Source organism: Nycticebus coucang, chromosome 9 (genome assembly GCF_027406575.1).
Source record: "Nycticebus coucang isolate mNycCou1 chromosome 9, mNycCou1.pri, whole genome shotgun sequence".
NCBI classification, from domain to species: Eukaryota; Metazoa; Chordata; class Mammalia; order Primates; family Lorisidae; genus Nycticebus; species Nycticebus coucang.
In genome coordinates this window covers 61,278,395-61,301,518 of record NC_069788.1, presented here as the reverse complement: position 1 = coordinate 61,301,518, position 23,124 = coordinate 61,278,395, and the positions used below count along the sequence as shown (strand labels likewise).

At 39.7% G+C, this 23,124-nt stretch overlaps 2 protein-coding genes across 6 annotated transcripts in view; one reads left to right on the top strand and one right to left on the bottom strand.

The window, feature by feature from the left end:
• The window catches only part of KDM1B (lysine demethylase 1B), a 60,498-nt gene extending 39,384 nt beyond the window's left edge, over positions 1–21,114 (top strand). For all 4 annotated transcript variants that reach the window (XM_053600915.1, XM_053600912.1, XM_053600914.1 and 1 more), the window contains 10 exons: positions 416–553; positions 2,209–2,380; positions 5,018–5,145; positions 6,560–6,691; positions 7,263–7,337; positions 11,174–11,290; positions 12,249–12,374; positions 13,194–13,316; positions 15,521–15,673; positions 18,868–21,114. In XM_053600915.1, coding sequence (XP_053456890.1) covers positions 416–553; positions 2,209–2,380; positions 5,018–5,145; positions 6,560–6,691; positions 7,263–7,337; positions 11,174–11,290; positions 12,249–12,374; positions 13,194–13,316; positions 15,521–15,673; positions 18,868–18,951 — 1,248 coding nt within the window. In that variant the 3' untranslated portion in view covers positions 18,952–21,114. The remainder of the gene's footprint in view (positions 1–415; positions 554–2,208; positions 2,381–5,017; positions 5,146–6,559; positions 6,692–7,262; positions 7,338–11,173; positions 11,291–12,248; positions 12,375–13,193; positions 13,317–15,520; positions 15,674–18,867) is intronic.
• A 120-nt stretch (positions 21,115–21,234) lies between these two features.
• DEK (DEK proto-oncogene) overlaps positions 21,235–23,124 on the bottom strand; it is a 28,482-nt gene continuing 26,592 nt past the window's right edge. For both annotated transcript variants that reach the window (XM_053600916.1, XM_053600917.1), the window contains exon 11: positions 21,235–22,725. In XM_053600916.1, coding sequence (XP_053456891.1) covers positions 22,714–22,725 — 12 coding nt within the window. In that variant the 3' untranslated portion in view covers positions 21,235–22,713. The remainder of the gene's footprint in view (positions 22,726–23,124) is intronic.

Sequence of the window (23,124 nt, the reverse complement as noted above, 5' to 3'; positions counted from 1 at the left end):
GGGAAGTAAAGGCTTATTTATAATGCTAAAGGTATTTTGCTACATACATAGATATTTCAAAGAGGAAAAAAATAACCTGTTTAACTTAGTTTTTAATGGTGCTTTTAAATTTATGGGATACTATTCTACAAAAGCTTTCAGAGTATATTTCATTTGTTCATTAAATCTTTTTTATCAAATTTGAGAGGAAACAGTTGAGGACTTCCTCCAATAGACTGCTGAGTTACTCCTTGTTAGAATCTGTATTGTTCTGGACATCTACTTCAGCTTCTGTTCATACTGCTTGCTTTTTCAAGTGGTTACTGTAGAAATAGAATAAATTAACTAAATATAGAGGTTATTTAACAGTGTCATTCTGTATTTCTATCATACTGTGTCTGATATGACTCTTAGCTTCCTCGATTATCTTTTTTAGGTGACTGTCCTGGAAGCCAAAGACAGAATTGGAGGCCGAGTATGGGACGATAAATCTTTTAAAGGTGTTACGGTGGGAAGGGGACCCCAGATTGTCAATGGCTGTATTAACAACCCGGTAGCACTAATGTGTGAGCAAGTGAGTTTAAGATTTGTGTTGTAGATAAAGAAAACCTGTTTCAATTTGCTTGTGTGTAGTATTTATAAGTTTCAAAAGTAGGTAACATAAAACAGTCCTTTCTGCAAAATAAATAAGATCAATTATACTTCTGCCTTTCTGAGAAGGTGAAACTAGAGGATTTAAAGTATTTTTTCCCTTTTCTTAAGATCTTTAATTTTATCTGTATGCTACTTGCAGACCACTCGATTAGCTCATAGTTTTCGAGTTGGCAGATTTAGTGAATAAAAATTTAGGAGTCTCATTTAAGTTTGACTTTAAGATAAACAAATTTGTTAGTATAAGTATGTCCCAAACATTACCATATTTTGCTGTATAATGCACACTCCCCCCCCCCCCGCCAATTTTTGAGGGTAAAATAAGGATGATGCTTTTTTATACATGGGTAGTACTAATTCTGAGTCCAGATAAACGTTTTAAATTCTTTTATTTATGCTTATATGTTTAAAAGTGTAACTCTGTGTTAAAAACTAAATGCTTGGGCTGGGCATGGTGGTTCACACCTGCAATCCTAGCACCCTGGGAGGCTGAGGCAGGTGGATTGCCTGAGCTTAGGAGTTTGAGATCAGTCTAAGCAATTGTGAGACCCTTGTCTCTTAAAAAAAATATAGCTGGGGCAGCACCTGTGGCTCAAAGGAGTAGGGCGCTGGCCCCATATGCCAGAAGTGGCAGGTTCAAACCCAGCCCTGGCCAAAAACTGCAAAAAAAAAAAAAAAAATAGCTAGCATTGTGGTGGGTGCCTATAGTCCCAGCTAGTTGGGAGGCTGAGGCAGGAGGATCACTTAAGCCCAAGAATTTGAGGTTGCCCTGAGCTATGATGGCATGGCACTCTACCCAGGGTGACAGAGTGATACTCTATCTCAAAAAAAAAAGAGAGGAAAAAAAAAAAACTAAATGCTAAAATTCCTTTATAATACAAGAAGCAAATACCTAAATATAAACAAATAAAAGTTTGAATTAAAAAATTAAAGCAAAAGATTTTTTTTTCTTTGAAAATTTGGGCCAAAAACATGGGTGTGCTTTATACACTAAAGTGCATTATACATGACAAAATATGGTACATGGGATATTTTGCATGCAATATTTGGGATGTACTTATACTTCAAAATTTATGTATTATTTATCTGAAAGTCAAATTTAACTCGGAAGCCTATCTTTTATTTGGCAACATACTCATATGTTACATAGTTTCTTTGAGGATCTGGTAGGCCCAAGCCTTTTTCCAAAACATTTATTGATGGTGAATTCAATTTCAACTTCTGTGGGTGGTTGTGTGTTTGTGTGTTCATTTACATGAGAGTCCATGGAGGAGACAGACTATTAGAACAAGGACAGGCAAGTGCCTATCATCTGGAACATTAGCCAAAAAGTTACAGGGGGCATGGCAAAGAAACCGTTGCCGCCATCTTATAATCTCATAGAGTTAAATTCTTGTAGATTTTGTGCAATTTTTTTCACCTCCTGACTTTGCTGCCATTGCCCACGAAGCACATTTAGCTTTATTTTTGAGAGGTAATAGACCCTTTTCTCCATGAGAGCTCTGTCTAATTTCAGCTTAGAACCTGTAAAATATTTTTTCCAGGGAAAATTATTTTCACCTTCTTATTCTTTTGAAGCTTGGCATCAGCATGCATAAATTTGGAGAAAGATGTGACTTAATTCAGGAAGGTGGAAGAATAACTGACCCCACTATTGACAAGCGCATGGATTTTCATTTTAATGCTCTCTTGGATGTTGTCTCTGAGTGGAGGAAGGATAAGACTCAGCTCCAAGATGTTCCTTTAGGAGGTATGGGGAGAATGGTGTTCTGATTGTTCCATCTCCGTCTCATTCTAACCTGACCTTCATCAGCAGTAGGATCATGTGTTCCCCAGGTGGATGTCTGCCACAGGCATAGTCTGTGAACATTCCCTTTGGACTGATGAATTCTCCAGACTGTTCCTTAGGGGGAGGGAACTGCCTCAGGTGACATAGATGCTTGCGTTGCACATGCACACAGTCGGACCTTACTCCATACAGTAGCTGGTGTTTGGCAAAATTATCTAAATGTTCAATTTGAAATCTCCCAGAGAAGCTCCCCTTTAAGGAAACATGTGGTAAGCGCTGTGTAAGTCATCACATGTCTTTTCTAGATAGGGGTTTATACATGTCAGGATTTCTTCTTTCTGTTGGATGGTTGGTTAAGGTTTTTTCACTATATTTTAAGAATGCAAGAACTTAGAGAACTTTAATTCAGAATCTTTGGCTTTGGTAATTAAATGCAGACTATAAACCACAACTATTTAGAAAACTTGATTGCCAGTGACTTCTTATATGTGTCAGCTGAAATTTTGCTGTTATTGCTTTTTATAAATTAGTAGTTGTATAACCTACAGTTTTGCAACCTGGGTATATTCTTTATAGTTCATGGAGGCATGTTGGAGTTTCTTGAAGTATGAACATTTGAGCTTAATTTGCAAGATGTTAATTTGCTTCAACTGTATGTTTTTTTTGTAAGTGTTCTCAATTCTTCAGACTGATACACACTTCATCTGTTTGGGGTAAACCTCTCAGTAGCAGGGACTGTCTCTTTCTCCTTCCCTTTCCCCTCAGCTGCCTCAAGCCATCCTCTAAGAGACCCACACTGTCATCACTCTCATCAAAGCTGACTGACACACCATAACAGAACATTTTCAGAAATATACTCTGGTCACCAGGAATCATTTAATCAGAGGTTGTAGTCTCCAGACCAGTTGATGTGTTGTTTAAATTTTCTGGAGTTGAGAGCAGTTTCTGCCCTGACTCGCAGGATATTCTCAGAATTTGGTTAGTGTTTTGCACCTGGGTGATAGTCGCTGGCAGGGGTTTTCTTTACATTTCTCTCAGTCATCAAATAAAAAAACTTTAACTTGCCTTGGCCTTATATTAAAGTTAAAAGGGATGCTCAGCAGTACTTTGTAGTTATTTCTTCATACTAGTATTTCACGAAAAAGCTTTAATAATAAGTACACACGTCCCTGTGTAGGGTTACAGTTACATTCTGCCTGTTAGTATCTCATTAAGATCTCATTAACACGAAGTTGGGGAAACCCAAATACAGATCCTAAGAGACTAGGTTTCATTTCACAAAGTCTAGGTGCTAAAGCTTTTAAAAATTATTTGCATAAAAATCACATTAAGGGCTGTTTATACTTAATTTTATATACTATTCTAGCAATATTGGTTTTTCTCCCTCCATAAAACCAACTGGAAAGTAGAAGTTGCATATAAAGAAGCAGGAATGGGTACAAAAGATACCGAAAGGGCCACAACTCTATCTAGGAGCAAATGTGTGGCATAAATCTTAGAAGTCCCTTGGACACCTACATGTTAAATCTAGTGTAAGAATTGGAAATATTAGTGAGACCCTTGAGCTGTGACAAAAAAGTTAACTGATACTCAGTTCTGTCTCTAGTCATCAGGCAAGTGCATGATACTTTATGGAAACTTGGAGTCTGTGATGTATGTTTTGGATGGTCATCATCGCTGGAAAAGTTATAAAGAAGTAACCTGTGTAAGGACGCTTCCAATTAGTCAGACACGAGGCTGGAATCATCTCCCCCTGCCCAGAGGCCCCCCCCCCAAGAGGATCTAAGACAACAATGGGAATGATATCACAGGGCTGTGTCTGTATAGTTAACACTTTCACTCAAATGGGAGAGATACATGCTGGGGTTGATGGCAGGGAGAGAGTTTGGAGGCTCGCAGCAGTGAGGTGATGCTGGCCTGTGAAGAATGGATCGGATAGAGTAGGGAGAGAACATTCTTATGACAAAGCTAGAGTAGTGTTCCCTGCAGGGTTGAAATTTCCCAGGGAAAGAGTCGGCAGTAGCGCCACAGAGCCTGTAAGCGGGTAGGTTGTACCTACTTTGGTAGCTCTGCCTGGCTATAGCTTGGGAAATTTACATAGGTAGTAGGGGACCAGTAATTGAAGATATTGAGACAGAGGGCTGACATGATAAAATCCATAAGGGAGTGGTCTTGTTTAGGAGAAAGTATAGCCAATAGTTAATCTACCTATAGGTCTCTTAGTTGAGGTGAGATGTAAGAATTGACTTTAAGGTGATGGCTGTGGGACTAGAAAGGGAATGGTAATCCTCTGCATGTACGTGTGTGTGTGTGGGGGGGTACTTTTTCTATATCTTGAGCAAAAGAGGAAATGGTCTTCAACTAAGAAACAAGACATTTCTGCAGATACTGAACCTGCATAGCTTTCTTTCCGGTTAGGATGAGCTTTCCCTTCCTACGAGTTGTCAACCTGATCAAGATCTTTTTCCCCCAAGTTTACTTGGGAAGAGACTTCAGAAGTTTTGGGTTTTGCTGGGTAAAGAAGATTGAAAGCAAAGGGTAAAGGATTAGGGAATCCCTTTAATGCCCTGTTTCTGTTTTGGTCCCTTCTCACTGCAGAGAAGATAGAAGAGATCTACAAAGCCTTCATCAAGGAGTCGGGCATCCAGTTCAGCGAGCTTGAAGGGCAGGTGCTCCAGTTCCATCTTAGCAACCTGGAGTACGCCTTTGGCAGCAACCTTCATCAGGTACGAACGGGTTTCCTGAAACATGTGCTTGGAAATGTTTATTCCTGTATAGGCCTGTGGGTGTGTTCTGTGTATATAAATATTGAACTTGGTTCGGTTTGAATGAACAAGGTAAGAATAGTTTTGCTGCTTTAAAGTTTGAAAATCATGACTTCTAGGCCACATGCAGTGGCTCACGCCTGGAATCCCGGCACTTGGGAGGCCGAGGTGGGTGGATTGCTTAAGCTCACGAGTTCAAGACCAGCCTGAGCAAGAGTGAGATCCCCCCATCTCTAAAAAATAGCTGGACGTTGTGTTGGTGCCTGTCGTCTCAGCTACTTGGGAGGCTGAGGCAAGAGAATCATTTAAGCCCAAAAGTTTGAGGTTGCCGTGAACTGTGATGCCACAGCACTCTACCTAGGGCAACAAAATGAGATTTGCAACAAAACAAAAAACCATGACTTCTGAGTATATATCCAAAATGTTTTCTTTTTTAAATTTTAAATTTTTTTTTTTTTAAAAGAGAAATATTTAAATAATACCTATGAAACTGCTCAATATATAAAACCAAAGAAATGGGGCAGTTGGGCTGAGTCAGAGCAGGTGCTCTTCAGCTGCCTGTTTTCCTTGCCCTGTGCAGAGGCCCTTGAGTCATGCCTGTGGAACCATAGAGTCTAAAAACACTGCTCTCAAGAAGCCAAAATATAATACCCTTGCAATTCTGGTTTATCTTGTTAAAATGAATTTAAGCTTGACCCTAACTCATTTAACCAAGTGTGAACTTAGTACCCCAATATTCTGTGTTTTGAATGGAAACTCCATGTACGATTTAATTTGCACCCTTGGAAGCTTCTCCATTTCCATTCGATTCTATGTTGAAGACAAATAGTTGGCATATTTATATATGGGGTTAATTGAACAGTTTTACCCTTATAGAATCTTCTTTGCAGGAGTTATCAACATATAAAATCAACTTTTATTTTTATCAGGGAATAGGTACATAGGCTCAAGGGGTCCTCAAACTACGGCCCGTGGGCCACATGAGTTGATGTGATTGTATTTGTTCCCATTTTGTTTTTTTACTTCAAGATAAGATATGTGCAGTGTGCACAGGAATTTGTTCATAGTTTTTTTTTTTTAAACTATAGTCCGGTCCCCCAACGGTCTGAGGGACAGTGAACTGGCCACCTGTTTGAAAAGTTTGAGGACCTCTGCACACCTTTTGTTTTTAAATAAACTTTCCTGTGTGTTATCAGGAGACATCCTCCAGACAGTGGTGTCCATCTGGGCTGGTCCATTCATCTCCACCTCCCCGATGTACTCCTTGTGGTTGATAGCCCTGCTTTTTGGGTGTCTGTTCCCACCTGGAGCTCCTCTTATTGGCAAAAGCTCAGGGGTTTACACTTCTGTGTTCCCAACCTCTCTTGTTTTCCAGGTGTCTGCTCGTTCCTGGGACCACAATGAATTCTTTGCCCAGTTTGCTGGTGACCACACTCTCCTAACTCCTGGGTACTCTGCAATAATCGAAAAATTGGCTGAAGGGTTAGACATTCGACTCAAATCTCCAGTGAGTATCGACAGTAGTGGCAGGCTCTGGCTTTGCCTTGTTTGGGGATGGTTGTGAGGTTTTGAGCATGTGGATTACTCAGGAAACCAAGGCTGGCTTTGCTGTTTAGCTAGTGTCATCAAGTCCTTTTGTGTGCAGTGATAGTCTGTGTGCACTACACATATCAGTTAGGTAACTGCTGTTTGGAAATAACAGTGTCCCAGACACACTTTATTAATAAAAAGGTATTCAAACTGCTCACGACATTCCTAACCAATGTTGTTATTTTCACTGTTAAGTTTTCCCTTCAAATCTTTGTCCCAATGCATTTGTATTATACCTGCTTGTAGTCATGGAAGTAATTGTATTATGTGTATATATACATATGTTTCATTTTATGCCATATTATAAATATTTTCCATGTTCTGACGTTTTGATTCCCTGAGTTCAGCTGTAACTCTGTATGCCAGGAAATGATTCCCCATAACCTTGGAGATGTAAACTCAGCATAATATGAGAAGTGAAAAGAATTGTGGATTACATGGTTCCATCGCTCATTTTTCTATGATATATTTTTTTTTTTTTTGAGTAGGTACAGAGTATTGATTATTCTGGAGATGAAGTACAAGTTACCATTATGGATGGCACTGGGTTTTCTACACAAAAGGTAAGTGGTAGGATTCCACTAGCTTAGAGCCCGCTGCTGCAGGGGCCTGGAAGGAAGGAAAAATAGTCTTTCGCACCAAGCAGTTTGCCTTTGGTGGTCTGCTTGGAGCCTTGTTGGATTTCTGATGGAGTTATGTGTCTCCCCTTAATTGTGTGTAGATATGCAAACCTGATTAAATCAACACTATCCAGATTTCATGGCAGATGTAATTCTGAATAGTTTTCCTCAAAGTTCTATAGTTTTGTGGAACATTAGTCCTGAGAATTGAACAAGAAAAGAAATTCTTTGGCCAAATAAGTTTGAGAAGTATTATATACTACACTCTACTTGTAGGATTAAATGGGAGTTATATAGGGTTAAGTGAGAATACACATATTAAAGGCTCTGAAAAGTCTTACATTAAAGAGATATATTTTCTTTAATTCTGTTTTCTACATGTTTTTTTTTTTTTTCACCATAGAATTCTTTTTCAGATCAAGAATGTTCTGTTCTCATCTTGAAAAATGTCAGAAGTACTTTTTTTATAATTTAAATTTTTTGTAAATAGCTTTAGTAGGTAAACAGGACAAGGCACTCTTCAGTTATCTCAAACCTGTTTCATAGTCCTTGATGTTGATGTGGAAATAAAGGATTGTAAGGAATCCACGTGGGAAAGACAGTCTAAATCCAGAATGAGTGGAGGTGGGAGGTATCCTAGTCTTATTCCTACTATAAACTAGCCAGGAGACTTTGGACAGTCATGTCCAAATCATCTGGGAGGTGCTTACAATGAAAAGCTGCAAAGGTCATGTTTTTAAAGCTTCCCAGGTGATTCCACTGTGCAGTCCTGGCTACAGTGCCTTTGTCTATGAGCCCCCACTATATAAGGTTCTTTCTAGTGGTAACCATTTTTTAAAAATACTACTTTTTAAAATTACAAGTCAGTGGATAGTTGAGCTTCTGGTGTCTGTAACTCTGCTTCTTGGTGTCCAGGACATCAGTCTCATTATACTTCCCCTGCCTAGTCCCACCAGGCACACATGCCCTTCTGCATGTATATTCCAGCCTTCCAGAGATTTCAAGGCACGGCTTCAGGCTGTGCTTCAAAATGTTTAAAGCAAGTATTTTTATTTTTATATAGCTAGCACACATTGCAGTTTATATCGGAAATTTCCCTAAACTTTGAAGTGAAAGATTTCCAACCCAACACGATAGAGTGATAAACTTTTGACAAACTGTAACTTAGTCTAGGCTCCTTCCACTGAGATCTATCTTTTAGTTCCGTACTAGCATGTGTTTATATCATTTATCTGTTTATCCAAGTTCTTGGCGCTTTTTTTTTTCTTGAGACAGAGTCTCACTCTGGGCCCTGGATAGTACACTGTGGTGTCATAGCTCATAGCACCCTCAAACTCTTGCTCTCAAGTGATCCTTCTGCCTCAGTCTCCAGAGTAGCTTGGACTACAGGTGCCTACTGCCACATGCGGCTAGTTTTTCTACTTTTAGTAGTGATGGGGTCTCACTTTTGCTCAGGTTGGTCTTTGAACTCCTGAGCTCAAGCAATCTGCCCACCTTGTCCTCCCAGAGTGCTGGGATTACAGTCATGAGCCACTGTGCCCGGCCCAAGTTCTTGTGCTTTTGAAAGCTTTTTTGTCATTAAGAAAACATGCTAGGTGGCGCCTGTGGCTCAGCGGGTAGGGTGCCGGTCCCATATGCTGGAGGTGGCGGGTTCAAACCCAGCCCCGGCCAAATTAAAAAAAAAAAAAAAAGAAAACATGCTAGATTTTATTTATTTTTTTGCACTTATGTGTACTCTAACTTAGGCAGTTTTTAAATATTTCTTTGTTGCACAGTGGCTATCTTAAACAGGTTATAAACTTCTTGAGGATAGAGAACATATTTTATACTTTATAAAGTTTTCATGTGCCAGAGACTAGGTGCAGGGGCTCATGCCCGTAACCCCGGAACTTTAGGAGGCCGAGGTGAGTGGATTGCTTGAGGCTAAGAGTTTGAGACCAGCTTGGGCAACATAGCAAGACCTTATCTCTATAAAGAATAAAAATTAACTGGGTGCAGTGGCATGCACCTGTAGTGCCAGTTACTGGGGAGGCTAAAGCAAGAGGAGGATTGCTTGAGCCCAGTAGTTGGAGGTTACAAATGATCATGCCACTGCAAATCAGCCTGGTGGACAGAGTAAGACGCTGTCTTTATATTTAAAAAAAAAAAAAAAAGAAAGAAAACGTTTTCAAGTATTGGCTTTGTGTAAGTCAGTATACAAAATCTTTGAGGGCTAGAGCAGATGTGGTGCTTGGTCTTCACCTCCATCCCATTCTCTTCATAGTGTGCCGTCCTGTACTGCAGACGTGGGAAAGGAAACACACATAGTCTTCCCAGACTCCTTTGAAGCTGAGGTTCTGAATGCAAATTAGGCTCAGCTGTCTAACGCACTTGCATGCCATTTGGAAGGTGTAGGATAGTTTTTGCTTTACTCCTGTTGCCTCTGCTAACCAGCACAGCAGTTGAAGTGTTTGGTTTTTCTGCAGCAGGGATGGAAGAGGTCCCAGGGTTCAGTCATTAACTGCAAGGGAGTGAAGGGGCAGGGTATCTGTATGTGGTTTAATTCAGGCAGCAATAATGGTTTTCTGAGTGCTGAAGTGGTCTAGAGCCAGAAGTTTTCTGATTTTTAATGGTGAGACATCAGCTCTCTTTGGGCTGGTTTTGCGATGTGGTTTTGAGAGTCATTTTGAAAGCTGCACTTTGCGTCTGTTTCTTCAGCCATTTTAAATGATTTTTTAGACCCATTCAAGACCCTCCAATAAATTGTGTTCTCTTTGGAAAAATTGCCTGCGGCTTACACATTTAAAATAATTCCTAAATTGTATGCTTTACCATTTATGAAGCATTGCAATGCTAAGTTTTACACTTTAATCCTTTCAGGTTCCTGGGGCAGCTATTTATTACCTTCATTTTATAGATGGTTGGCAGAGAGGAGTGGCAGAGCTTGCCACATACTACAATGGATAAGAAATGATAGAGTTCTCCTGACTCCGTATTTAGGGCTATTTCTTCCTAGTGCTAGGATTACAGGTGTGAGCCACCGAGCCTGGCCCCTTGTTCTTATAACATGGTCATGTTGACAGTCTCAGGACTGGCAAAAGAGCTTAGAGTTTGTAAGAAACTGTCTTTAAAAACTGCGATTTTGGGGGAAATAAACTCACTGAGTACTTGTGGTGTTAGGTTCTGTTGCTGTTCATGTGCTTTTCAGGGTCGGGGTCTCCTAATTCTTTTATTCATGATTATTGTTAGGCAGCAGGCCCTTTATGCAAATGCTTTTATGTGAATGCCACTTCTCAACCCGTGCAGGTTGTGCAGTGAACAACCTGCACTATTGCACATGGTAACCTTTTTTTTTTTGAGACAGATTCTCACTGTCACTGGGGTTGGCTGCCATGGCGTCATAGTTCACAGCAACCTCATACTTGGGCTCAAGAGATCCTCTTGTTTCAGCTTCCCCAATAGCTGGGACTACAGGTACCCGCCACAACCCCCAGCTAATTTTTTTTAGAGATGGGCTCTTGCTCACACTGGTCTTGGACTCCTGACCTCAGGCAGTCCACCCGCCTTAGGCTCCCAGAGGGTTAGGATTATAGGCGTGAGCCACTGAGCCTGGCCCCTTGTTCTTATGACATGGTCATGTTGACAGTCTCAGGACTGGCAATAGAGAGCTTAGAGTTTATAAGAAACTATCTTTAAAAACTGCGATTTTTTTTTTTTTTTTTTTGGAAATAAACTCACTGAGTACTTGTGGTATTAGGTTCTGTTGCTGTTCGTGTGTAACTATTCATTATTTCCCACAGGTATTGGTCACTATTCCACTGGCCTTACTACAGAAAGGCGCCATTCGGTTTAATCCACCGTTGTCGGAGAAGAAGATGAAAGCTATCAACAGTTTAGGCGCAGGCATTATTGAAAAGGTGACTTAAATTACTCCAGCCTCAGGACTGAAGAGATTAATAGCAGATAATGGGCTTAAACTTCTGACTTGGGGTATCAAAGTATAATATGGGCAGTACTTGAATCTAGATACAATTCAGAGATTTCCCTTTTCATATGAATAATTGTCTATGCAGAAGACAAAAGGACATTATCAAAAGGAAAGCAGGACGTCTGGCTGAGGTTTGTGAGTTTTGACTTTAGGAGAATGAATCTTGTTATTCAGAGTTTGAATTTGGTGTAAGCAATTCTTTTTTTTTGCTCCTCTGCTTTCCTTGTCTACCTTCAGCTCCATTAGCACAATCTGCCAGTGCTGCAGAAGATCCTGGCAGACCTGTACGTTGTTAAGAATTGAACTTACAGATGTATGCTTCAAGAACAAATCTCAGGAATGGTTTCCATTTTTAGATTAGCCTGTAGGTGGTTTGCTTTTTTCTTTTTTGAGACAGCCTCACTTTGTCGCTCTTGGTAGAGTGCTGTGACATCATAGCTCACAGCAACCTCAAACTCTTGGGCTCAAGTGATTCTCTGGCCTCAGCCTCCTGAGTAGCTGGGACTACAAGCGCCCGCCACAACACCTGGCTATTTTTAGAGACGGGGGTCTCGTCCTTGCTCAAGCTGGTCTTGAACCCAGGAGCTCAGGCAGTCTGCCCTGCCTCAGCCTCCCAGAGTGCGAGGATTACAGGCGTGAGCCATCTCACTCGGCCTTAGACTGGAGGTTGTTAATGGGTCCTCCCCATCTTTATCTGTGGGAGTATGGAACTGAATGGCATAAAAAGCAAGGAGCTCACCAAAAAAATGAAGGAGATTGGGAGAATGGAAAGAGGGAGTGTTTTACCTTGTGCTTTTGAACGTAGAGTTACAAGCTGCTTCTTCAAGATTGCTTGTGCTTTTGATATGAGAAGATATTTAACCATCTTTCTGTTGCTTACTTTCCAGATTGCCTTGCAATTTCCTTACAGATTTTGGGACAGTAAAGTTCAAGGGGCTGACTTTTTTGGGCACGTTCCTCCTAGCGCCAGCAAGCGAGGGCTTTTTGCTGTGTTCTATGACATGGATCCCCAGGTAAAATCATTTGTGAAATTCCTTTTTTAAAGTTTAGAATTTGGCTTAATAAGTACTCACACGTCAGGCTCAGTTGACACCTTACATGTGTATATTCTGAGGGGACATTTGGACTGGGATATTTTCCCACAGGACAAGAACCACAATATTTGCTGTTTTCTTAAAGTACTGATAATGTTGCTTCCTGAGACATGAATTGGCAGCTTGTGGGAACTGTTATTTTGGCTAATAGGGGAATTCCTCTTAGGGAAGCTGGCAGCGGCACAGTGAGTGAGAGAGGTATGTGGAACCTGCTCTCTGAGGGGCACCTGGTGTGCTATGAAGGATGGGTCTGGGATGGATGATGAGAGAGAGAGGAGGAAGAACTCTGGAATTCGGTAGCTGTGGTGATTCTCTGCTTTTGCATTGCTGCCACTTAAAAGAATCACAGTTGTGTGTTTCTGTCAGATTTAAGAAACTGTGTCTTAAAAAGGTTTTATATGTGAGCGAAGGGCAAAATTTCTTTGCCATTTGAGAAGGGTTTTTTTCCATTCTCATCTACTTCTGAAACAAGTTTCTGTAAGTGGACAACCAAGAGAACCCTGAATTTGCTCTTTACTTCCGAGTGTTTTTCCTAGCAGGGGATGATACAGTGGATGGATGGATAATGTGTGTCTGTGAGAAAAATGGACTAGCCATTGAAGTGAGGATAATGGACAGTAAGAAATAATGAAACCTAGTTTGTGGGGATAAGGCCCTAATCTGTTTGGAACTGAGCATCTGGAGACTTTTGTACCTAAAACAAAAAATGTACACAGCTTTTCTCTTCCCTGCCTCCAGAAGAAGCACAGTGTGCTGATGTCAGTGATAGCTGGGGAGGCTGTGGCATCCATCAGGACGCTGGATGACAAACAGGTGCTACAGCAGTGCATGACTACGCTCCGGGAGCTGTTCAAGGAGCAGGTCAGAGAAGACCCTTCTTGGAGGGAAGATTATGTGCTTGCTGTCCATGCCACTTGCTCTCAGAGTGGATGTGGAGCCTGAATTCCACCAGTGCCGAGAGGAAGGGAACTAAGCAACATCCTGCTTCCTCCTCTGGCCCCTAGAGGAGTCTGCTAGGGCTACCGTGACAACATCTCAACCTCAGACTGGGAGCCTAGATGACAATAGGAATTTTATTTTCTTTCCGCTCTGGAGGGGTTGGCAGACTTGATTTCTCCTCAGGGCCTCTCTCTTTGGCTCACAGGTGGCTGTCCCTCTTTGTGCATGTGTGTCCTCATCTCTCATAAGAATACTTGTTAGATTAGATTAGGGCCTATCCCAAAGGCCCCATTTAAACATAATTACCCATTTTGGGGACCCTGTCTCCACATATAGTCAGTCCCATTCTGGGGGCCTGGGGGTTAGGACTTCAACATAGGATTTGGGGTGGGACACGGTGCAGCCTGTGACAGTGCTCTGCTCTTCCTTTTACACAAGTGTCTTCCTTTGTTCTTCTCACATCTCTCTGAAGGATGTAAAAGGCTTGACATTTTCTGTAGATTCTGTATTCACCCAAACCCTAGTAGCTTTGACTCCAACCTTCCTTTTAAAAGGGACATTATCCAGAATGCCTTATATCCCACAGTCTCTTTTCTGTTTTTTCTCCAAGAAGCACCTTTATATTAACCAATTTACTAAATCTCACCATCTCTGGAGATTTTTTTTTTTTTTTTTTTGAGACAGAGTCTCACTATGTTGGCCTCAGTAGAGTGTTGAGGTGTCACAGCTCATAGCAACCTCCAACTCTTGGGCTTAAGTGATTGTCTTGGCTCAGCCTCCCAAGTAGCTGGGATTATAGGCCACAGTGCCCGGCTATTTTGTTGTTATTGTTGTTGTTTTTGTTTGGCAGGCCCAAGCTGGGTTCGAACCTGCCAGCCCTTGTGTATGTGGCCAGTGCCCTAGCCTCTAAGCTATAGGTGCCAAGCCACCTCTGGAGATTTCTAAGTGGTCATGGCTTGTATCTTTTTCAAATAAAGGAGCAAAAATAGAAGTGAAGTGACTTAAAAGTTACGTAAATTAGAGAGGGACATCCAGGTGTGTTGCCAATTTTATATGTAGTATGAAAGGATCTAACTAGCGATGTGAACATACCACACAGTAGAACCTTGCATGGCGTTTTTGTCCACAAGTTAGTTTTTAAGTTAGTTGTTTAGAACTTAGCACACAGTTGCCATAGGAATATTTTCCACAGCAATGCTGGTCAGAGGCCAGCAGGCAAAATTATAGTAGCTCCCCCCTCATTCAAGGCTTTGCTTTCCGTGGTTTCAGTTACCTGAGGTCAAAGTCCCAAAATATTTAATGGAAAACTCCAGAAATAATTCGTATATTTTAAATTGTGCACAGTTCTGAATAGCATGATGAAATCTTGAGCCATCCTGCCCTGTCCTGCCTAGAATGTGAATCATCCCTTTGTTCAGTTTCTCCACCCTGTAGACACTGCCACCCATGAGTCACATAGTAGCCATCTCAGTTACTAGATTCAGTCACGTAACTTTTATTACAGTAGTATATCGTTATAATTCCATTTTATTGTTCTCTGTGCCTAACTTGTAAGTTAAACTTTAGCATATGTATATATAGGAAAAACCAAAGTGTATATATAGGGTTCAGTACTGTTGGCCTCCATGGGGTATCTTGGAATGTGTTCCCTGGAGATAAAGGGAGGCTACTGTATTTAAATTTGGACCTGAAACATATCTTTGTATCACTGTTTTGTGGAGAAGCCTGTTGAGAATTCTAACTTGTGTTCCTAAGACTCTGCCCTTCCCTTCTCTACTCTGGGCCAGACTCCTGGCCACCATCTCTCCAGTACATGCCAGGGAATGAAAAAGGGAAGGCCCAAACTCTTAACATTGGTGATGGCCCTGATCGGGAGATGCGTCCCTGGCAGGAGGAGGAAGCATAGGAATGAGGATTGTCACTGGGAGTGGGTGGGACAGGAGATTGAGGGTGAGGTACAGTGGCTTCAAGGGGGCAGGAGGAGCATCCTGAAAACTGCTATTTCAGAATGCTGCAATAATGAACTTGGGCTCTAAAAGGAGGGAGATGTATATTTATGATGTGGGTTGTACCATGTCTCAGTTTTTTCTTGACCCTATTTTATAATTCCTTTCTGTTGGATGCAGGAGGTCCCAGATCCCACAAAGTACTTTGTGACTCGGTGGAGCACAGACCCTTGGATCCAGATGGCATATAGTTTTGTGAAGACAGGTGGGAGTGGTGAGGCCTATGATATTATTGCTGAAGAAATACAAGGAACCGTCTTTTTTGCTGGCGAGGTATATATCTTGATTCTGGACCTACTTGTATTTGGGTTTTTTTTTTTTTTTTTTTTTGAGACAAAATCTCACTCTGTTACCCTCGCTTGAGTGCCATGGCTTACAGCAGGCGTCCTCAAACTTTTTAAACAGGGGGCCAATTCACTGTCCCTCAGACTGTTGGAGGGCCGGACTATGGTTTTTAAAAAAACCTATGAACAAATTCCTGTGCACACTACGCATATCTTATTTTGAAGTAAAAAACAAATGGGAACAAATACAATTCACACCGCTTCATGTGGCCCACGGGCTGCAGTTTGAGGACGCCTGGCTTACAGCATCCTCAAACTCTTGGACTTGAGTAGTCCTCTTGCATGCACTACTACACCTGGCTACATATTTTGGTTTCTTTCTTTTAATTAACGTGATACCTACCCAGAGTTTAAAAAACAAGTCAGTTACAGCTGAAAGTCATGACAACAAATAGCAGAAGTGTTCTTGACATCTTCTCATACTCCAGATACAGCATCTTAACTCTTCCAGCTATTTCTTCTGGACTTGATGACATCACATTTTGAAACAGTATGTTGCTGTCTTGTGAGTTAAAGTTAGACATTATCTACTTCTTATACAGCTTTGGTTTTTTGGCAATAAAAATGGCCCCTCTGGTTACTAGTGTAAATCTTTTGGTCTTCCCTACCCTTTAGCCATCTCTTAAGTCACAGGTGAATCTCTCTGAACTGGTCTGTTAGTTCCAGTCAGTTTGAACTTTCTTCTCAGTCTTCTTCCCTGTGCTCTGGTCCACACTGGTTGATCTCTGAGATTACCAGAGTGTCCTCCTGGGTCTTTCTTTTTCTTTTTTTTTTTTTTTTGAACCACTCTCCAGCATTGGGCCTTTATTTCTAAGATCCCACTCTTCCTTTATTATTTTGCTTCTGTTGAAAAAAATGTTTTGTTACTGATTTCTGATCTTTGCCTTTTTTAATCTAGAAACTCGTGTGCTTTAATCCTAAATTTTCTTTATTTTATAATTAATCTGGTTAAAGAAAAAACTTTTAGGGTGGTGCCTGTAGCTCAAAGGAGTAGGGCGCCAGTCCCCTATGCCAGAGGTGGCAGGTTCAAACCTAGCCCCGGCCAAAAAAAACCACACAGAAAAAAAAAACAAAAAACTTTTATTGCCAGATCTTCTGTTCTGTATCTTGGAATTCTTGAATTGACCATCTGATTTTCTCTTTTTTACTATTATGCATCTTCATATTCTGCTTTTAGAGAGATCTTTTAAATCTTCCAACTGACTTTTATCTTACCTGCCCCTTCCCTACCCGGTTTCCTTAGAGTTCCTATTTTGTGTGCTTTAGTCTCTGCCTGCTACATATCCAAATCCACAACTATCACTTCAGATTTGAGTAAAATATTTTCTAGAAAGTCATGTGAAAGCTCCAACAAGCTTGTTGTCTGAATGTCTGGGAACATTCAGTTTCTCTTTGTGTGGTAGAAGCTCAGCTTCTAGTAGCCTCATTGTTAGGAAGACTCCTCTCGATTCCCATTTGTTTGGTGTCTCATCCTGTAAAGTCAGATCTTCAGGCTTGTGGTGGGTTGAATGGGCAATCTGGTGAAAGACATAATTGCTCTCCATAGTTTTTTTTTTTCCTTTAGATGGTCTTGTTCTATTGCTTGGGCTAGAGCGCATCATAAAAGCTGACTATAATCTCACATGCCGGGGCTCAATCAACCTCTCAGCCCCTTAAGCTGGGACTATAGACATGCATCACCAATGTCTGGCTAATTTTTTCTATTTTTAGTAAAGATGGGACTCTTGCTTTCTGCTCAGGCTGGTCTTGAACTCCTGACCTCAAGCAGTCCTCCCTACCTTGGCTTCCCCGAGTGCTAGGTGTGTGCCACCATGCCTGGCCTCTCCACTTTTTAAACCAATCCTGTTTTCACCCCATGCCAGCCTCTACCTCCACCTCCATGATTCCTCATACCTCCAATGGCTGAGATTTTGTAAGGATTCTTTGAGTTGACCTGGTTTGCTTTTTCTTACTAAGTCCCCCAATCCAAACTTGAATGAATTGAGTTAACCACTCTTTCATCTGTTCATACTTAGTAGAATATGGTTTAAGAGTATACATGTCCTATAGTTTCATCTACAATAGTTAGTGGTTTTGTTTATAGTTAGTGTTTATAAAAGAATGACATCTCAAAATAGGTGGGTGTAGTTACTCCTTGGCCTATGAAGAGCCAATTTTGTAGGAAGGACATAAAGACAGCAGGCCAGGCAAGAAATGTCGGCTGCTTCTTAGAGATTGCTGTTTCAGACTCATGTGCCTTAGGGTCATGAGCATGATTTAGAACCTTTCTTGTTTTCTCTTTTACTGTTTTGATACAATTATTACCTCACCATCTGAAAACTCCCTTCTCTGAAGCTTATCTTACCACCAATTTCTTCCCCTGCTCTTAACTGTATTCCCACTGACCTGAGCTCCTGGCACATGAATGTTTTTTCCTTCTATCCCAGCTTTCAATTTAGAGGACTGCCAGTTTCACTGGCTGCTCTCCATTTTCTTCAGCCTGCTGGACTCCACTTCAGCTACCCCTACCTAGACTTTGCTGTTATCACTTACCACTAATTCAGGACTCCCCCTTTGCTATCCTCCTGGTTTGCCTATTCTCTTCCTGCTACAGCCATTCCTTAAGAATAAGGTTCTACTATCATTGACAGTCATTTTACTTCCCAATCCAACAGCCTTCACATTTTGTCCTTTTCTTGAATTTAAGGTCCTTGGTCTGTCTTTTGAGTAACTCAACCTTCTACCCCTTTGTTCTACCCATCTAGCAAAACTCCATCTTGGTAGAAATTGCTATTCATTTTCTGCACTTTTTTATCTCTGATTGTACCTGCTAGATTATTTGTCTGATAGGAGGGACTATCTTATTCATTGTTCTTAGCCCTAATACCTGGCACATACAGATACTTACTATTTTAATGAATCCCCATGGTACTTTGCAGGAATGCTGACTGTATTGTTGAATGAATTTGATAAAGCATGGCAAGATAACCAGTAAAGTTTAAGGGTATGATGGCTGAGTAGTGTCAATATGAGCACATGGATTAGCTTAAAGTCTAAGCTTGTATGTTACCTTTTGATATCAGCTGAATTCTTTCTGCATGATCTCAAATTATGTTTTTTTTTTTGTTTGTTTGTTTTTAACAGGCAACAAACAGACATTTTCCACAAACTGTGACAGGTGCATATTTGAGTGGTGTTCGAGAAGCAAGCAAGATTGCAGCATTTTAAATAGAATTTGTTTGGACCCAGATGTCTTTGTACCCCAAGTGGGAAAGTTTGAAACACATTTTGAACCTCAGTTATAAGGGTGGGGGGTACCTCTGCATAGCAAAATTGAAGTGTTTTTTAAGGTGATATAATGTAACCCCACTTCACACTCTGAAAGCACTGACACCAAAAATCCTCACAGGCACTTAAATATTTAATTGCATTGCTAAGTCCTACTAGTGCTAAAAGTCTAATTTCAGAATAAGGCAGAATATAAACAAATCGAGACCTTGGAAATGGTTTTTCCATGGTCGGGGATTCCCTTCAGATTTGACATTTTGTTTGGCTGATAAATTTTTATACATTGAGAAACCAAGTCAATCAAGCAGGAACCATTAAACTAGATAAAGCCATGTTTTTCTTCTATGACAATTTATCAGTATCTTTACCAATGAGCCTTAATATTTTTATATAGCTCCAACATTGAGCTTTTACTTAAAAATTTAGATAGAACTTTCTTTTTTTAAATAGCACTCTCCAGTTGACAGTAAATATGAAGCTTCTAAACATTTTATATTGTACCTACTTCCCCTGGGTGATGAAAAATTTAAATTCAGGTATCTTTTGTGACAAAATATTTTAGATTTGTGCAGTCATTGGCCAAACAAAATTTTCAGTCCCTAAATAGTATAGGCATTCTGTCATTAACAGTGAGGCCCACCTAGTGTGGTCTTCACTCTGGAGATGTAGAATATATACCTTTTTCTTAAAGTCAAATTTGAGTGGGTGGCATGCTTTAAATCTCTAGTTTTGGCGACTACTAGCAAAAAGATCTTGTCAGAATAATTTAATAAACTTCCTTCTCCACTTCTATTTAAAAATAACTGATTTAACCTCTAGGAATATTTTTTCATAATGTTTACAGTATTCCATAGGCAGGTCCACTGGAAAACTGCAGAAAAATGTGAGCTATCCTGGTAAATATTATGTTTTATAAGCCATATCCTAAAAGCCTAAGAACATGGCATTTACTTTTTCACTTAAGATAGAAAATGGTTTAATATGTCACTTTAATCATTGGTTTTCAGGGTCTTCGTGATGCCTCTTTTGCCAAGAAACTTCAGTTTGCAGGTTAGAAATATGCTTTTGTTTAGTCTTAGAACAGTTCTTTCAATTATATTGGTTTGCTTAAAAAAGGACTAAATGATTTTAAAGCCACTTTTCAAAATATTAGGTATTTTAAAAAAATTAGATTAATACCTTACAGAAAGTATGTGCAGTGAACCTAGTGTTTAGATACTCCTCATCCATGAAACATTACATATAAAAGAAAGCCAACAACTGCACATTTCAAAGTTAATACAGGAAAACGCTGATATTCAGGTCATTTGTTGAGACTCATTGGTATTGATTGGAAAGTATTCTGCTTTAAAGTATTATGTATTAATATTTAAATAGCATGTGTTAAGTGATTTTGCTAAATGTTAAATTTGAAATGGTTCACAGTAAATTATTTTGTTTCTGGGCACTTAAACTTGTACTGTGCTACAAGCAGGGAACACCTACTTACAGTGTGGTAAATGTGTATTTTTTAAAGAAATTTCCTGTCTTGAGTGATAAAACCTTAACATTTTTGTTAAGGAACAATGGTACTTCCTTTCCTTGAGTTACTCTGAATGTTTCTCAATGTTGTCTGAAGATTTTGTAATTGAGTAGCAGTAAATGCAAACTTAAACAATGTTTTAACTACAGATGAGTAGCCCGTTGTGTAAATCTGCTTAATAAAAACTAGGGTTGTCTTTCAAGTATACTTTGGGCACTGTAGTGATGAACAGTCCAGTCTTATTAACTTGTGTCATTACCAATTCATCTCCTCACTTTCAAGCCCTCTTTATGCTTTTTTAGGTCAACAGGCATTACTACTCCTGTAGTAAGTGGTCATAACAATTACCTCAAACTCTTGGGCTAAATAAAGCAATCTTCTTGCCTCAGCCTCCCAAGTAGCTGGGACTACAGGCACCTGCCACAATGCCTGACAATTTTTTAGAATGAGGTCCTGGTCTTGAACTCCTGACCTCACAGGAACTACCCACCTCTGCCTCCCAGAGTACTGGGATTACAGGTGTGAGCCCCTGCGTATGGCAGTTTTGTGAAATCACTTCAAAAATGGGTATCACTGAAGAGTACTCCACCATGTAAGCTTTGGGCTAGTAACTCCATTTAAAAATTTGTCCTGAAATCCTTAAGGGAGAAATGTTGCATAAACTTAGAATCAGACATCAAATGTAAGAGACTTAACACCACTGATTTAGATTTATTTTTATTGACAAGTTTTTTAAGAACAAATTTAAAATCAAAGGCCAATCCATAGGTCTCATTCAGTTGCTTATTTCATTCATTTGTATTAAGTACAGAGTTCCTTAATGTAACTGCATTAAGAAACAAGTCAAACCTGTGAAAATACCTGTTAACATTCAACATATCATTTTTACATATTTCTGTTCTGTGATGCAGATTTTTCAACACTTAATTGGTACATGAAATACCTAATTCTGTCATAAGCAGCATGTTATTTTAAAATTCAGAGGTTACTTAAACTGATTACAACAGTCCCTTTCAAAGACAATCTCATTCAAGAGTGGCCCACATTTTGGTTGCTTATCACCTAGAATCCTGATTAGCCAAAATTTAAAACCCAACAGCCGATTCCAGAAATGTTAAACATCTTGACCATTTTTGAGAAATACTTTGTTAGAGATACCTGGCATTATCTTCTGGCACTATACCTGGTACTTTTATCACAATTATGAAGGTGACCAGGTTTTCTGTAAATACAGTAGCTTTTATATGGGCAAATGCAGTTAATAAAAACCACTTCATTTACTGTAAGCCAAATGTCTTGTACTTAATCCTACCCCTCCCCAAAGTTTTTGAATATGTGTTGATTTTGGTCTGTCCTTACTATAAAAATGTACCTACAGAATTTTTGCAGAGTTAACACTAATACTACAAATTGATGACACTTTTGAGGCAAAGCAGGAAGACTATTCCTTCAGTGTTTTCATTACTGAACTTGCACTGCTCTGTCATACTGCCTGGCTGAACACTGAGCATTTCAAAGTTTACAACTGTAAAGATACCTACTTACATGAGTTTAAAAATTGATCTGCAAAAAAGAAATAAAAAACTTTATATACAACAAATTGGTTTTTAAAAATACAAAAATAACATCTGTCACTTTTGTCATGCTGACAATTTGACATTATATACATGCAGGAGAAAAGTTCTACGGTAGTCATTTGGACAGCTGTAGTTTGTAAGGATGAATATAGTGCCACTGAGTTTTCACACGGAAGAGATATGTATCCAAAATAGTTCATATACTAAATACTGCAATAGTCTCTGCATGTATAAATGCCAGTTATAATAGTTTCTGTTCTACTTGATTAAAAGTATGACTTAAGCAAGCTAATATTAAGTGCACTAAAAACCACAACAGTTCAAGAGTCTATAACCTTATATAAAGAAATCCAAAATATACAAAATACAACTATAAAAGCAAGGAAAAATAACTACCATGCAAGATTTTAAACTAAACTGCATAGAAATGCAATTTAAAACGGCAAACTTATATTTATGTGACACTCAAGATAAAAAGGTCAACAGTAAGTTCTACTAACAATGCTTAACAAAGATTTAGAAAAGGAAATACATTCTCTTTGCTGGTATAATGGTATAAATCAGATCTTCGTATCTATGGAACCAAGTCATATGTTTTCAATCTCAAGAAATTAGCTGTAATAAAAGAGAAACATTTTAAATGTACAGAAACCATGAAATCTTACTCAGTTTTTACCACATCTGTTTTAGTACTGTGAACTGAGAAGTCAGTTGGGCTCAATATGAACTGTAGCTGCCTGTGGGTCTTCCCCTGCCTTTGGTGGACAGGGACTTGTCTTGCAATAGCTGTGTGAGCTGCTTTGTGATGCTCAGTTACCCACGTATGCTTTGATGGGCAGGATGTATGGAGCGGTAAGATGTGAAACCATATCTCATCTGAGTTCAGATTGTCACTAACTACTCAAACTTCAATTTTAAGATTTTTAAAATATATTAAAACTAAAACAATTGTATACAAATTCAAAAAAATATATATATTTCCCCATTATGAAGAAATACAAGGATCAAATGGGA